Source organism: Notothenia rossii (genome assembly GCF_949606895.1).
Source record: "Notothenia rossii genome assembly, chromosome: 2".
Lineage (NCBI taxonomy): Eukaryota > Metazoa > Chordata > Actinopteri > Perciformes > Nototheniidae > Notothenia > Notothenia rossii.
The window spans coordinates 43,564,982-43,582,769 of record NC_136904.1 but is presented as its reverse complement, the minus strand read 5'-3'; the positions used below and the strand labels follow the sequence as shown (position 1 = coordinate 43,582,769).

At 41.9% G+C, this 17,788-nt stretch overlaps 1 protein-coding gene across 2 annotated transcripts in view; it reads right to left on the bottom strand.

Annotated features, from left to right (window-relative positions):
- Positions 1–17,788, bottom strand: part of ano1a (anoctamin 1, calcium activated chloride channel a) — a 98,587-nt gene that overhangs the window by 21,673 nt on the left and 59,126 nt on the right. For both annotated transcript variants that reach the window (XM_079664540.1, XM_079664539.1), the window contains exons 10-13: positions 16,654–16,718; positions 16,011–16,145; positions 11,981–12,141; positions 2,729–2,814 (exon numbers count right to left, since the gene is read on the bottom strand). In XM_079664540.1, coding sequence (XP_079520666.1) covers positions 2,729–2,814; positions 11,981–12,141; positions 16,011–16,145; positions 16,654–16,718 — 447 coding nt within the window. The remainder of the gene's footprint in view (positions 1–2,728; positions 2,815–11,980; positions 12,142–16,010; positions 16,146–16,653; positions 16,719–17,788) is intronic.

Below are 17,788 nucleotides of genomic sequence, written 5' to 3'. Positions count from 1 at the left end.
ATGCACCCATTTGTCATAGAGTAATACTTGTTGCATTAAGCCAAGAAGAATGAAGAGGTGCAGCGTACACAGAGGACACTGGTGGAACCCTTGGTTGGAAAGAATTGCAAAACGTGGTTAGGCATAGTTATTGCATTGTTAAGGTTAGAACATGAGCGCAGATAGGCAAACAAAGACCCAAATGCAGACAAAAAGCAAATGTAAAGAGTGACTTCTTCAAGAATTGGATTATTAAAAGGAACAATTGCTCTTCTATCATTTCATATTCAGTAGAAATGTAATCATTTTCTTCTTAGAGTCCTCATGACCATCATTACTGCAACTTAACCAGCATTAACAGATTTGTTGGCAACTCTTCCTCACTGTAACAAGAGCGTGTTAGCAAGCTGCTATTTACACACACAGCAGTAACTTGGAGTCATGTTTGGCCACCTGGCAAATATAAGTCAAAAATGCAGTCTCCTACCAGCCCTACAGGAGCTTCTGAAGCTGAGGTGATAATAATAACAGCAAGGTTATAACTCTTTGGGGTTTCATCACTACAGTATATATCACACCTTTCAAATGACACACTCATTACACCTCTGGAAATATAAAAGCGTGGACTTGTTATACTGTTTTAATTTTGAACAAAAACCAGCTATCCTGCCTATTTGATCCCCTTTTGGTCCGGTTCCAGGTTGTGGATTTTTTCAGAAACATATTTCCAGGTATTTGTGAAGTTTATGGGTTTGACATACCACTGACTTCCCAGCCAACATGTCCATGTGGGCCCAATACAGGCTTAAAGTGGGCAGGAACTGTGAAAAGTATATGAGGCGCACATGGGTCAAATACCATCAGTGCTATGAGCCCTACATGACTCTCTGGGCCTTAAGGACTTGTGAGAAGTAAAAGGAACAGATAGCCACTTCTTTCATTGGGCCATTACTCAACCATTTTGGATAACCAAGGCCTCACATAATTAAACCAACCGTATACATTCTGTGATGCCATTTGCATTTAAAGTGCTTCATAATGTTCAGATTGTATTGACCCAACAGGTTAGCCAGTTCTGTTCCTTTTTGTTTAAAAGTACAGAATGCCTATATTTCACACCACTTGTTCAAATGCATATTATTCCACGTTGGGAGTTTGTGTGCTACTTGTGGCTCCTATGGGCCCTGTATATCTCAAAAGAAAAGCAGAGAAGCAAGGAGGAGGACAGAGAGCTATGAGTCAAATAAATGGTCCTGTCATCTCTGCTGCTGTCAGGAGACAAACAACAGCAACAACAAAGTGTTGAGAGGCCACACTAACAAGAGGCTTCAGTATAAACCTCAGAGAGAAAGAGAAAAGCCGCAGTAAACCTTACACAGCAGATAAAAGAGTACAAAATGCCAAGGGAATACTCCTGAGGGAGATTGTTAGACACCTTGAGGGAGAACATGTTAGCGTTAGCGGCTGCAGGGTGGATCGTAAACGGTAGGTTAAAAAAAAGATAAGCAAGTCGGATTCCAAACCTTATGTTCCTCCTGTCAAATACAACACACACAAACACAAAAGGAAAAAATGTCAATGATACAGGACATGACACTGAAACAAACCTTTTAGAAGAAGGCTGTAGGACACTGCTTCATTTCCTTATTATATGAAAAGATAGTGATGTGTGAGACTGTGGTGTGTGCGTGGGAAAATTACAGCTGAGGGCTGACTCACGACACAGGAACACAGACTCACACCCCCACCTCTCTGTCATCCATATTACTGTGTGACTTTGCAGTGACACATCTGTATTTATTGTCATGTTAATACAAGTGTCAGCACAAGTTGTTGTTTAAAAAGAGACTTAATTAAGTCCTGTTTTCTTAAAGGCTTTCATCTCTCCGTGCATTTTAAATACAAGGGCTTTATTGCATGTGGCAGGCTAGCCAAAAGAAAAACCTGACAGTTATGTTGCTTATTGTTTTGCTAACACAAACATATGTGTACCTTGTGATAAGATAGGATGGTGATATGAAACAAATAAACTTTCAAACATTTTGCAGAGAAAACTATTCAAATTAGACTTAAAACTGGACCACCAACATCTTTTTTAAGTCATTTGCCTCTCTGGGCTTGCGTAGAAAACACAACTTATTATCTTAGCATTTCATTAAATACAGTAACATGTTAATTAACACGTTTTAGAGGCAGTGGTGTAAAGTAACTAAGTACATTTACTCAAGTAGTGTACTTGAGTACAATTTTGACAGACTTGTGCTTTACTGGAGTATTTCAATGTTCTTCGGCTCCTTGCCTTTCTACGATTCAGAGGTAAATAGTCTACTTTTAATTTTATCCAAAGCGACTTACAATTACCAATTATAGGGACATTCTCCCTGGAGTAACTAAGGGCTAAGTGCACACTGGTGGTGTTCCAGGCGGGATTTGAACTCACAACCTTCCGATCTTCAGCCCACCTCACTATCCATTAGACCACCACTACATTTATCTAATATTTTAGTATTCTTACACTCTGGTACTTCTACTTTTACCTAAGAACAAGATCTGAGCACTTCTCCCACCTCTGTTTAGAGGTGCCTGTTACTGCTTATTTCCAGTCTTTCAGACACAAGAGTAATAACTCTCAGCAAAGAAACAAATCATAGGTTTTACCAGAATGTGAAACTATTGTTATCAAATATACTCCTGTGAAGGTATATCTTTAGACATTTGTATCCAAAAATAATTTGTAGCATTGTCTCACCTGCTCCTCTTCTCCGAAGCCCGTCAGGTCCCAGACATAGTTGAGCCGCATCTGTCGTCTCTTCCAGTGCTCCATGAAGAGAACCGCTACATAACCAAGCACACGCAGCAATATTAACACAGGCTCAAACAACATCTGTATACATGCCCCTTATACCATCATCTATACATGACAATAAACAAACAATAAGGTTATTTTTTTGGATTACTTCTGTAAAGATGTGCTGTATCTCCGTTGTTTCTTTTAGACTTTAATCTAAAGGGTTAATTCGTTTTATGTTGATTATAATTGACATTGATAATGATTATTGTGACTAATCATCAGCTTGTATATAGTTAACCTCTATGCCTAGCTAGATAACCCAAGGCTAAAGCAGCGAGGAGACAGAGCCTTTGCTGTTGCAGCTCCAAGGTTATGGACCAAATTGCCCCTCCAGGTTAGACTTCCTCCAACTCTGCCTGTTTTTAAATCTCTTACAAAAACCCACTTCTTTTCCCTGGCATTTACAGGCTAGGTGACTCTTGTGTGTTTAAATGTGGGTTTTTACCTTACTTGTGTTTTGTATTGTCATGTAGGAGAGTTTCTGTTGTGACTCGACAGTTATGTTAGGTTAAGTTATGTTTTTTACTCTCGTCTTGTGTATTGATCTTGTCACTTCCTGTTTTTATTTTGAAAGTAATCCTTCCCTCTCATTCCAGGGGCCTCATTTATAAAGGGATATGCTCTCAAAAAATAGCGTACGCCAATTTCTACGCAATGTTTGCGATTTATAAAATACTAACTTGATGGGAAAATGTGCGGTCCTCCTTGCAAACTCTAACCCATGCGTACGCACTAAGCACAAAAACGGGAGAGACGAAAAACTGCGACACCGTTGGCAGAAGGAAGAATGGAGAGAAATATGTGGAAATAATACCATAAATAAAATGTTACCTCTCATTTATCATATATGAAGAATTCATTTTCACAAATTGATTAAAGCCAATCTTAAAATGATTTAACAAACGTCTGTTTGAGACTCCTCAGTGCACACAAAAACATAACAAATAAATACGGATATGTTATTTAAAACCACCTCGAATATGTTGTGTTAATGTTATGAAATGTTTTCTCATAAATGATGCGGTAAGCAGGAGGACAGAATTCCGTCTAAACTGACGCCGTTTTGCATCTCTATAGGTTGTAGATACGAGCATGGTTTTATATCGACTTTTCCCGCTGCTGGAGAGGACGCTGGCGTTGACTGTTCGCCGCTTCTCCGCCTCTGTCACCCTCTATCACCCTCAACTACCATTCGTTCTCCAATCTTTCGAATTGGACCACTGCCCTGCATTTACACATCTTTAATGCAATGCACATTGTTTTTAAAAAAGATTTTTTTACGTATTTTGGACTTCTGCCTCCGTTGCTGGCTGTAGCCGGCTGCCCTCACGTAGCCATCAACGTGGCTATTGCTATCTGCTACATCGCCTACTGTCTGTCTCCGTCCCACGCAACAACCGTGGACTCTCTCTGCCTCCTGCCTTCATCTCTGGGGTGCATCTGTCCCGTCCCGCTGCTCACATCCTCCTGCCATGTCGTGGATCTTCCTCGTCTCCACAACAATCCTCCACCTCTGTGAACCTAGCTAGCCCGCTAGCTGCTATCTGCTGCTATCTGCTGCTAGCTGCTATCGCTGCTATCGCTGCCATCCCACTGCTCCCAGCCATTCTGCCTGTCATCATGCTGAAATACTCCATCTCACAGCTGCTGTCATTGACCAACTCCTCCACTCCGTCTTCCATCTCAGTCATCAGACATCTTGGACTCCTTTGTCGACCCCGCTACATTCACCGAAGCACCCGCCGCAGTTTTGTTTACCTTCAGCACGGACAATCCATTGCATCCATCTGCTCCACGCAACGCACTGTTGCACACCTGACGCATCATCAGAACGCAACTCCTACTGCTTCTCTTACACTCTCCCCCGCTCACCTACACTCCCAGCTGCACGGAATACCTGGAGCGGATCCCACTCCCCTCCGCCTCCCAACACATATAACAAGCCATTTCTCTCCACCATCAAGCCCCCCTCCTCTGCTCCACTGCCCCCCCTCTCATGCCCACCCCCGCGCTACTAACCTAGACAACCTCATACCTCTCCACCCTGCCACCACCCCTACAACCCCCCACTTGACCAATTTTGCCCTTCTAAATATACGGTCACTCAACAATAAAGCCCACATCCTTCACAAACTCATCCTGGACAAATCCATCGACTTCCTTCTGCTCACTGAAACCTGGCAACAACCCAATGACTTCTTCTTGCTTAATCAAACATCCCCCCCTGGTTTTAATTACATCACTAAACCCCGCCCCTCACGCCGTGGTGGTGGGCTGGCTGTCATCTACAACCAGAACATCCGGACTACAGAACTCACCCTCCCCTCAGTACCATCCTTCGAATTTCTCGCCTTCAAAACCCCTCCCTCACTGACAGTTATCCTCATTTACCGCCCCCCTAAACCACACCCCTCCTTCCTCTCTGATCTCACTGAACTCCTAACCATTGCTTCATCCCTCTCCCCACGTCTGTTACTCCTCGGCGACCTTAACATCCACATGGACTCCACCACCTGCAAACACGCTTCTGAATTTTCCTCCCTTCTGGACAATTTCTCATTTACATAACATGTCACCTTCCCCACCCACGATAAAGGACACATCCTTGACCTTGTCTGCTCCACCAACCTCACAGTACTCGACCTCCACCCCTGCCCCTTTCCCCTCTCTGACCACAAACTCATACAGTTCACCACCGCCTCCCCCCCCCCCCCCATCCAGGAACATCACTTTCCATAATTTACGCTCTGTTGATCCCCAGCACCTCTCCGACCTGCTATCCTCTACTCTCCCCCTGGACTCGAACCTCAGCTCACCCGATGATCAACTCAACCACCTTAATTCAACCCTACTCGCCTCCCTCAATAGCTTGGCCCCCCTCAAAAGGAAAAATGTCACTTTTAAAACCTCCTCACCCTGGTTCACCCCTGCACTCCGTAAACTGAAGCAAACCGGCCGCCAGCTTGAACGCCTAACCATGAAATCATCCCTCACAGTTCACCATGATTCCTACAAACTCCATCTCACTACCTACAGAGACGCCCTCAATGCCGCAAAATCTGCTTACCTCTCCACCATCTTCATCGACCCCTCCCGTAACCCCAGGACCCTCTTCTCCACCGTCAACAAGCTCCTCAAACCCCGTGCTGACACCCTCTCGTCCTCCACTTCCACATGCAGTTCATTCCTCCAGTTTTTCTCTGACAAAATCACTGCCATTAATCACTCCCCATCCGCTGCATCTGACACACAAACATCTCCCCCAACATCCACCGCCACAATTCCTCCCTCCATCTCCCTTGACCTCCCGAGCCCTCCTCCCCACGGCATTCTCTCCCAGTTCACTCTGGTTACCCCCCCTGAAATACTCCAACTGATCAGCTCCTCCAAACCCACAACCTGCTCGCTTGACCCTCTACCCACCCCTCTTCTGAAGTCCTGCCTCCCTGTCCTTTGCCCCTACATTGTCAACCTTTTCAACTCCTCCCTGTCCCAAGGAACCGTTCCCTCTGCCTTCAAAACTGCTGCTGTCACTCCCATCCTCAAGAAACCCGGTCTGGATCCCTCCTCCCTCAGTAATTACCGCCCCATCTCCAACCTCCCCTTTCTCTCTAAAACAATAGAACGCATCATCTCCAAATAACTCCACCGCCATCTCCACAAAAAGGACCTTTTTGAACCCCTTCAGTCTGGTTTTCGTCCTCACCACAGCACAGAAACGGCACTCAGCAAAGTCCTCAATTCCCTCCTCACCTCTGCTGACACCGGTTCCCTCAACATCCTCATCCTCCTTGACCTGAGTGCAGCCTTCGATACCGTGAGCCACACCATCCTGCTTACCCGACTCCGGGATATCGGTATCGAAGGTACTGCACTCAGGTGGCTCCACCTCTACCTCTCCGACAGATCCCACTTCATCTCCCTCAACAATCACTCCTCTACCACAGCTTCAGTCACCCAAGGTGTTCCCCAAGGTTCAGTACTCGGCCCCCTCCTCTTCATCATCTACATCCTCCCCCTTGGTCAGATTCTCCGCCATCACAACCTGGACTTTCACTGCTATGCTGACGACACACAGATCTACCTCAGCACCAAATCCCCCCACAACCCCCCTCTCACACACATCGAATCCTGTCTGACTGCAATAAAATCCTGGATGCAACACAACTTCCTCAAACTCAACAGCAATAAAACTGAACTCCTCCTCATCGGCTCCAAATCCACCCTCAGCAAAACCCCCAACCTGACACTCACCATCGATGGCACCCCTGTTTCCCCCTCCACCCAGGCACGCAACCTTGGCGTGATATCCGACCCCACCCTCTCCCTCGACCCCCACATCCGCCAAGTTGTAAAAACCTCATTTTTCCACCTCCGCAATATCGCCAAACTCCGTCCCTCTCTCACCCGCCCCGCAGCTAAGCGACTCATTCACGCCTTCATCTCCTCCCGCATTGACTATTGCAACTCACTCCTCTTCGGCATCAGCACAACATCCCTCAACAGACTACAGCGTGTCCAGAACGCAGCCGCCAGACTCCTCACCCACACCAAATCATGGCATCACATCACCCCGGTCCTCAAAGAAGTCCACTGGCTTCCCGTCTCACACCGCATTCACTACAAACTCCTGGTCCTCACCTATAAAGCCCTCCACCATCTGCCCCCCCCCTACCTCACTGACCTCCTCATCCTCTACCAACCACCCCAGTCCCTCAGATCCACCTCAGCCGGTTTGCTCTCAATCCCCAAGGCCAAACTCCGGAGCTTCGGGGACAGAGCCTTCTCTGTGGCAGCCCCGAAGCTCTGGAACTCCCTCCCCCAAGACCTCCGTGAGTCTGATTCCCTCACCCTGTTCCAGTCCCGTCTCAAAACCCACCTCTTCAACTCTGCTTATCCTTAAACCCGCCCCTCCCCCCTCTGAACCAACATCCTCCTGACTGCTTTTCTGTTTTTGTTTTGTTTTTTGTTTGTGTTTTTGTTCTTGTTTTGTTTGTCGACCTGACTCATAATGTAAAGCGTCTTTGGGTCTAGAAAAGCGCATATAAATCCCATTTATTATTATTATTATTATTATATACTATAATGTTTAATCATGTTTTATGCCGTTTGCTAAGACTTGATAAGTCGCTCATAAAACACAGGAGGTATGGAAACTAAGAACACCATATGTGGTAAATTGTACGGCTAATATAACACAACACATTGTATTTCCTTTAACTGGTGGATATAGAGTTGCTGCAGTGGAGACGCTGCGCACAGCTGATCAACAGCTGGGACACAAACCACCCAATACGAAAACATAATTCAGATCCAGTCGTGGTGACTCCACTCCGGAGGGATTCCCCGATCATTTCTTACAGTTTCTCATCAAGAGGGGGTCTCCTGTCCCCGGCACAAACACACTGCCTGAGGAAGGCTATGTGTATTTTTTTTGTCATGAACCTTTTTCGGACCACTTATTTATTTATTTTGGTGACGATCCGACCTCCATGCTGCTACTCTGGTTCAAACTGCATCCACCAAACAATATGATTTATCTCGACCTCCCCAAAATAACCAAAATCTGACACGGTGTGAGATTTCTTTTTTAGCTGTTCTGTCGTCATTTCCTGCTATCTTCTTGATAAAGTCAGTCAAAATTAATGAATGAATGGGCGTTTCTTTGACTATTTATAGGCAAATATGGGCGTTACGTGAAGCCTGCAAAAGCTAAACCGCATTTCGAGTCGATTGTGATTTATAAAGGGAAACCGACGTAGGAAGTGCTGTACGCACTTTCCTCGCCGGTACACAATGTTTGGTGAATCGGAAAATGTCGGAATATTTCTGTACCTATTTTTGGGATTTCTAATACGTAAGCAACCTTCCCACGTGAATCCTACGCACGGCGTTAGAAATGAGGCCCCAGATCCCACATTTCCTGCCTTTGTGTGTTTCCCGCCCTTGAGATTGCTTGGCCCTGCCCTGATAGTTTTCACCTGTGCCCATCCTCCTCACCTATAAATAGCCCTTGTGTTTCTTTGTTCCCTTGTCAGTTCGTTATGTTTCATGTCGTGAGAACCTGGGCCTTTTGACTCCTGAAACTTTACTTTGAGAAATATACCTTTTGTCAAGTGAGTTTTTGGTTTTGAAGTACGACTTAGTTTTTGTTATTATTAAACAACATTCTATTTTTGGACAACTGTCTCAGAGTCCTGCTTTTGGGTCCTGTGTCCTGTGTCTCAGTTCATAACACTGTCTCAGTCTGTGGCTTCTGATCTGGTTTCATTGTCTCGTGTTTTACATTTGTTTCATGTCCTGTCTGTTCTTTATGTATTATGCTATGTTTTTATACAGTTGTTGATGTACAGCACTTTGTTAAACTCTGTGGTTTTTAAATGTGCTATAGAAATAAAATGGATTGGAGAAATAAATGGATAACTGTAGTGATTGCAATTCCCTTAAAAATGTATCTCTAGATATCCCACATGGACTATCCTTAACTACTCTGTCTGTGGCTCTCAGTTCCAAGTCTGTAGGTTCCTAATAATGCTTAATTACAACAACAAAAGGTAATTTTGGTTAATATTAGATGAGGACAGTGTACGTGGGATTGAGTTTAAATAAACTACTGTGTGAGTGGGATCATGATAATGAGGGAACATGTCGCACAGTGCAACAGTGTGGCTCAATTATGTGTTTTGAATAGTTATGGGCATCAGTGGAGCTCTATGGCACAGAGGAAGAAGCTATCAGGCTTTGATACGTAATGTGGACTGGTTCTCCTGTTATGTCTTCGATAGGAGTTTCTTTTCTGTGTCCCTTGGTCCCTACGCGTCTGAAACTTTTGCTCGTTTCTGGGGTGTCCCTCAGGGATGAGTCTGGTCCTATATTATTTTCTCCTCTGTTTTTGCGAGGTTATTATTTACTGTAACGCTGATGATATTTAGGTATACATCTCTTAAGGATGATGTCCTATGGTCACTTCAGATAACATTAGCCACTAACTTTCATAATTGCTCATAGTATAAGGTCATATGGTTATTTTTTAGCTAGAAATTATTATTCACGCTTTTGTATTATCCCAGCAGGACTATGGTGCGTCTCACTTCCATTTAACCGAAGTGAGACGCAACGTCTCACTTCGGTTAAATGGATTCCTTGCGTCCCTCACGTAAGTTGTTTCCCTGCGTTTAGTCCCTCCCACCAGGGAAACATGGAGAGATGCAAGGAAACCACGAAAAGCAGGGAAATGAGTTTTAAGAGCAATGGGACGTAGTTTCCTCCGTAACGTCACGTGAAGCGTCTGGTAGTTCCTCCATTATCGCTCCTCCGTTATCGATCCTCGATCCTCGGTCTTCCGGCACAAATAAGGCCACTGGGACGCTACTCAAGATGGCGCAGACAAATCAACTTCCGGTGATACAGAGACGGAGGAGCGAGGAAATTAAAAATAAGAGAAGTGAAACGCAGCCTATGTCTCCCTTTTGGTCTGCCATAGTCAATTGTCTCTGAACCTTCTGCTAATGGTCCTGAACACTTCTGCACATGGCAATGATAACACCTACCAGCAGGGAAACCCAGATCAAAACCAATGTATCTCCTTTATTACATTGTCTAATATTGTCATTTATTTCAAGGTACCTGTTTAACATTTAGAGCCTTTTTTTAAAAGCAGCTGAAGACCCACTTAAAGCTAGCCTTTCTTCTCACCTCATGTGTTTTTATGGTTAATCATTATGTTGTCATGAAGAAATGTGTGATATTGTTTCATTTAGGGTGCTTTACTAAACAAAATGTACTTACATAACTTACAATACTTGTTAGTTGAAGCAGTAATTGTTGGATTGGATAGTGTTTTGTGTTTCATTTGCACTCATGGACACACACATGTTGCTATTTTGGCTCCTGCAATGATTTCCCACAAGGAGCAGTACGTACAGGTTCATGATATTCCCCTTGATCAGGGCTACAGAACATGAACCCAGATGGCAGACAGGCTGTGACTCTGTCAGACACCAGCTCCAGAGCCTCTCTGGTCTGACGCCCTGCTGCTGGTCGCAGATGGCAGCGTGGATTGGCAGGACATCAGAGGAGCAGCTCTTTGTTTACTCAAGAGTTACTCTGCAGATTCCTATTGTAAAGTCTATGTGCGCCTGAGGGGCAGCAATCACATATCCTAAACTAAATGTATTAAACCGTATTGTCTATAAAGTTAAACGGTTGAACTAGCAACTTACTTGGCAACTCAGCAACTAGTTTGCTGAACAGGTTGTGTTTGAAATTCTACTCATCTACAATAGCCTTTTTCGAAATACACTTGAGGTGTTCTCTTGAAGTACTCATTAGCATAAAACTGAAGGGTAATAATTAATTGCAGAGTTTCAGCAAATATAGTGATCCAACTGTAGACGGTGAGACAAATCATGCACTGACCAATGGTCAAATATATTGTGTAAAACAAATAGCTCGTCATCCCTCTTAGAAACATTCATTTTCCCTATTTAACACCATTTACTCTGCCATCTTTTGGTCAGTGGTACCTTTAGTAACCCTGATCATTTTGGGCACATCACGCTACTTCATTGAATTGATATGAATTTGAATTAAAAAACTGCACTCAATATTGCACACTTTTGTATATAGAATATATCTTTATTATGCAGTTTTTGTAGTAGATGTATCTATTATGGATTACTCTAATGTATTTTATTTATATTGTGTATATTTTAAATAATCTATATATATATATTTTGTGCTGATGATATTTATTTATTTATGGTTTATGATTATCTTTTTCTACTTGGATTTTATTCTAATACTAATGTGTACCTGTAAACTTGGATGAATTAAGTATATATTATCTAGTCTGATTTAATCTAAGTTTCCTTTTTCACTTTGGCTGTTAAAGTCTTTTGTGCAACGGTTTAACTGGCCTTAGGAGATTCCTTAAGTATAAAACCAAAAATAAGGACAAAACTTCAAATACTTAAGGGAAAGTTTTAAGCAAACCTTAAAAATTGTGTTTTGAGCATCTAAATCTTTTTAGAAACATGGAAACTAGAAGTCAGAATTTATTTTAATTTAAGATGTTTTGTGCAACTGGCTGCCGGTTTTTATTGGACTCTTTGGATGCGGTTGGTATGATTGGATGTGAAGGGTCCTTACCCCAGAGGGCCATGAAGATGGAGAAGAAGACGGTGGCGGGGTTATCGAACAGGTGGCTGGCCCGGGCCGTCCCGCAGGCGGTCACCAGCTTCCAATAGCTGCAGGCGCGGTCGCACAGCGGACACATGGTGATGTTGTTCCTGGGATCACAGATCTCCATACTGACAGATGGACACAAGGAGACCAATTAATCAAAGGCAAAGCGGTCCACTTTCCTCAATCCCTCAAATGGTCCCATTCATTTCATTGAAAGCGATTGATTATTGGTTTGAATCTAAAACATATCGTATACTAATATCACGTTGACAGATATGAGGTTTATGATCTAGCTGAAACACAAATAAGCGTTTTAGTCCAGGGTTTATGACCTTAATGAGCTTACTTTACCAAACAAAAGACACCAAATAAATGTGTGCTGAAAATTAAATGAATTAAATCTTAACTCTCGCAGAATTAATGAAAGACTTGTATATTTTGAAATGCCACCAGCTACCAATTGATTAACGATCATAAAATGTGTTCTCTAAGGAGATGGGAAAGGATGTTGGAGAGGGATCAGAACAGGAGTTTAGATTCAGCTTACATTGCAAAGAACAAAATACATTTTACAACTAAAATGTTTCTTTTTGTTTCTTTTTTTTTTGTGACTAACTTTTTATTGTTGTTTTTTTTTTTTGCCCTCACAAGAGGGACTTATACAGATACAAATTATATAGACAATACAAAAAGAAAAAAAAATGACAAAGAAAGAAAAAATATAGGGAATCCCTTTCCCATGCCACCCCGTCCCCCCCTCTTCCCACCCATCTTGCCATTTCAAAGAAAATCCTACCTGATGTTTCTTAGCAATCGTCTGAGTTCATCTATATATATATATATATATATATATATATATATATATATATATATATATATATATATTATTTATATTATAGCATAACAATTTATAGCATAGCAATTTATCCACATAAAATACATTCATACCTTTTTTTTTCCCACATAACATTTAATCTGTTTAAGCTGAATTGCGATTAACTCCTAATAATCTACAATTGCACCAAGGTGTGCGTATATGTACAATCATCATTTACATGAATGATATTACCCGATCAGCAGCTCTTTGAATAGCCTCTAATGTTTCCCCCTTAGCCTTATTAGCAGAAGCGATTGACAGCTCTGAGATTAGTAGGTCATGGAAGGATGATATCCATTGCTTGATAAATAAAGTATGTGGGGGTTTCCATCGTATTACTATTATTTTTTTGGCTGCTGTTAGACCAGCGAAAAGCACCCTCTTCTGATGTTTCTGTAGGTCAAGAGAAGAATCATCATTCAACAATACAATATTTGAGAGAAAGGGTATGTGAACTCCAATAATCTCAGATACAATGTCAATAACCTGTTTCCAGAACGTTCTTACTGCAGTACATTCATAAACCATGTGTACATATGTGCCAATAGTCTTTGGGTTACAGAGAAGGCATATGGGGCTTGGAATCATCCTTAATTGACAGCATTTTCTGGTTGACAGGTAATATCTATGTATCATTTTATACTGTATCAATTGGTGATTGTGGTTACGCGATGTTAAGGATATATTATTCCATATTCTCTTCCAATCAATAGTCTGCGTATAATTTTTTGATCTGCGTTCCATACTCTTCTTTTTTTGTTTCTAAAGCAGCAGTTTCAAAGTGCCAGCCAACAGCCAACACACATATCTGTACATCATATGGATATTTAATTGATATACTCTGACACTGGGTGAGCGTTTCCCGAGGAGACTGATAGCCATCACCCTCACATTCACACCTTCACTCCCATTAACCCGAGGTGTATGGGAAAACATGCTAAAACCCTGCAGAAAGGCCTCAGCTGCCCTTTATGGAGTCAATTATATATGTATTGATCATCTTTCAACTTATAATGAAACAGTTAAAGGTGGGGTAGGTACATTTGAGAAACCGGTTCGAGATACACTTTTTGTTATATTCCATGGAATGCTCTTAACATCCCGATAGCAATGAATATCTGAAGTGCTTTGACAAAAAATCCATTAAAAAAAATGTCATCTGTGGAAGCCGTAGTACTGCAAAAAGCACGACCAATGAGCCGGCCCGGCAAAAATAACTGGATGGCCTACCTGCCTGTCAGCCTTCCATCTGTGCACAAACTTATCTCGTGCCCTCATTGGTCATGTGAGCGTTCGTGTGTGTTGGAGGAGGGGCTCTGTAAGGAAGTGGCAGATTTTTTCCGGCTGTATATTTTCAAATTCTAGCGCACTCGAGCTGGTTTCTCCGAAATTACCTACCCCACCTTTAATGTAAATGTCATCATGTTTCCGTGATGCACTGTGAACACTAACCTGATCAATCTTGCGGCACCTCGAGGTCACCCACTTTGTGAACCATTTTGTTTAAATATATTATCTGATTTACAGTATGTCTGTTAAAGTTCTGGATTATGAGAGCGATTGTGAAAATGTATGCACCTTTGATAGTAGGCCTATTTCCTAATATCCAGATAAGCCTACAACTACAGTACGCTGCTTAAGGGGCTGTGGTTAGTGATTGCAAATCGTAAATAAATAAATAAGAAATCCATGTAAATGGCAGAGGTTGGGATATTGCACAAGTATAATTGATAACACCCAAATCTATTGTTTAGTATATGTGATTACATTTGAAATGTAGTCCTTCGTCACTGCCCATTATGGCCCAATACCCCCAGCACTCAGTAAAAATGGTTTCTATTGCCTCATTTAACATACTTTATCCTCATGTTCCTAAACAATCATTGATACTGTGCAAGTGTAAAGTGTGCAATGATGCGGTGTTGCAATAAACCCAAAGCTTCAAAATTTGTTTATGTAACCAGGTGGAGTCAGGGTGTGGGCTAATCCTGCCGTCTACCATCAGGCTGCACAGTGGAAGAGACCTCCTTTATTCTATTGGGTCTGATGTGGACTTTCTAAACCAATAGCTGTTCAAAGTGTGTTTTTTTCACAAGTTATATTCAGTTTCAGCATATTATAAAACAATACTAGACTAGATTCACGTACAATGCTATCCGTTTTACTTATACTGTATCGCCAACAGGTGAAATAACTTTGCTAACTTGTTTTAGGAAAATGGTTTATACCATGTTGCACTCAATAATAAGCTCACTTTCCTTTTTTCAGCAACACTAACTTAGTTTGAACTCCACGTGGAGCAGTGGTTAGCATCTCCTTTTACACTGGCATAGTGTTTATTTAGCTAGCTTGCCATTTGGAGAGCCAGCCAGCCAGTCAATAAATAAAACCTTTAGGAGTAAATACAACCTTAACGACATGAGAAATAATTTTGGATATGTACATTAATGTAGTGTCTCATTTATTTTTGTTTTGATTCCACAGCTGGGTATCAACAATCAACACTTTTTGGTGGTTTCTGAAAAGCGTCCATAGCACCAAGTATCGCCTTCCATCAGAAAGATGTCATCAAATGTTCTATTAATAAGTTCCCAGTCTGGTTACAACAGAGTGTGGCTGGTATGTTTTCACCTTGTGAGTCAACATGGCAGAATGTGCTCCTACTCCCCTTTTTGGTCAATCTAAATCTCTGTGCAATAAGGAACATTATTTATTTGAATTTGTTTTAACATTGTGACATAATCTACACTCTTTGAGTTACCTCCTTTTGTCTATCCATGTCTTTAACCTTATTAAATTATATTTAGAAAATATTTTAACATTTGAGCTTTCTGGCTTCTTTTGCAAATACATTCTCTACAAAAGAAAAACATGATTATAAAGATTCATACAGTAGTAGAAATGTGATCACAACACCCATCCTACCTAAAAAAATTATTGAGTAGGCATGAAAAGCAACTCTGTATTGAAAATCCTGCTTGATCTGTGTGTGTGTGTGTGTGTGTGTGTGTGTGTGTGTGTGTGTGTGTGTGTGTGTGTGTGTGTGTGTGTGTGTGTGTGTGTGTGTGTATGTGTATGTGTATGTGTGTGTGTGTGTGTGTGTGTGTGTGTGTGTACCTCGGTATGTTATCATCGACAGTGGCACAGCCGTAGAGGAACACGATGACTCCGACGATGGCTGCAGGGATCAGCATCTGTGTGTAGACTCCTAACCAGGCGAAATATAGTCCCACCTTCTCCCCAAAATACTTCCTATGGAAGGATACACCATAGGTGAAATATCCTACATTTACAACATTAATACATCACTGTCCATAACCATAACCCCTTCGAAAATGAGATCATGATAGACATTATCATGGGTGTTCCATTTTTTATAAATAATAAAGCAAGAAACATCCCATCCTGCTGTCTTTAGTTGTGGTAAATCGTTTTTACATCCTCTACCAACTGCATTCATCTCTGAAACCAGATCATGTTCATCCTACGCTGACATGACAGTGTTTAAAAGACATGATTAAAGTCCCTAAGCAGAGTGAGCTGCTCAGATTCAGTCTTTTTCCTGGAGAGCTCTGCGCTCAGCCCTGACTGTGAGAGAGCTTCAGCGGGGCTTCGATCTGATTCAGAGTCTTCCTCCGTCCTTCCTGCCCGCAGGCTGCTGGAGGCAGTTAATGCAGCTGTAAAAGCAATACATATAATTCCTGCAAATGTGTCTGTAATTCCTCCGATGTTTGACAAAGCTCATTGCTATTGATCTGACCTTATGAGTCCGATGGGCTGGTACTTGTAGAAGACGCTGTAGCTGGCCCACTCCTCGTAAAGCAGCTGGGAAGAGAAGAGTCAATCATTACTGTAATAATGTTCATATTCAATTATATATTGCCGGCCATTATCTGATCAATTTTATATATATCACACTTAAGCAAGTTGGCTGTTGAAAGCTAACAAAATACGTCCTCCATATTTACTGGTTGCAAAACAGTGTCCCTCTCATTTATTTTTCAAAGCATTTCAGAAGGACGGAGAGTACCTGGTAATTATTATTTATGAAATGTCTCTAATAAGTGGAGAATATCCATGATTTCCCAAAGCCCATAGTGACAACTTTATACGTCCTGCTTTCCCCGACTAAACTACAGTATGTAGATATCTCTTTTTCTGAACGATAACTTGGGGCTGTATTCATCCTAGTTCAGGTGACTTTATTTTCAGTGTTGATGGAGCGACTATGATGTTAGCACAGCTGTACAGAACTCAATTCAGAATACAGTCTTTTTCAAAGTTGTTTTTTTCTTGATAACAGCATGACGAGGTTAAAACAAAATCCAGCACCTTTATATAGTTATTTCTGCATAGTTTTGATTCGTTTATTGCAAACGGAAAAATCTATTTTTTGGGTTTCATACTGCTGTAAACCAGATAAATTAAAATCAATAACAGAAATGTATTTAAGAAGAATAGAATTGTGATTGGGTGGATGACGTGATTCCGTTGACTGTTTTTGAAATGATGTAATCAGTGGTGTGGACATTTAAATGATGGTGAATATACTAAACAAGTTCATCATCCCACTATTTATTGCTTCGTCAGATATGATTCGCCCGCTGGCTTTACCTTGATGATTTATTATACTCTATGCGTATCACAGCCAGGAGCACTAATGATATACATTCAAATGTAATCATATTTGCATATTTCATACAAATCCACTGAAGCAGCATATTCATAGTAACATATGCTTCTCAGGCAGCAGTGCCGAGCTGCACACTGAGACCTCCGCAGTTATCTGCTCACACATCCAAAGGAGCTGCTGCGTGAAAACAACAATCGATGTAATCAAAAACAAACCTGCAGGCTGAAACCTGAAAGCATTAACTTCAACAGAGACCATATTC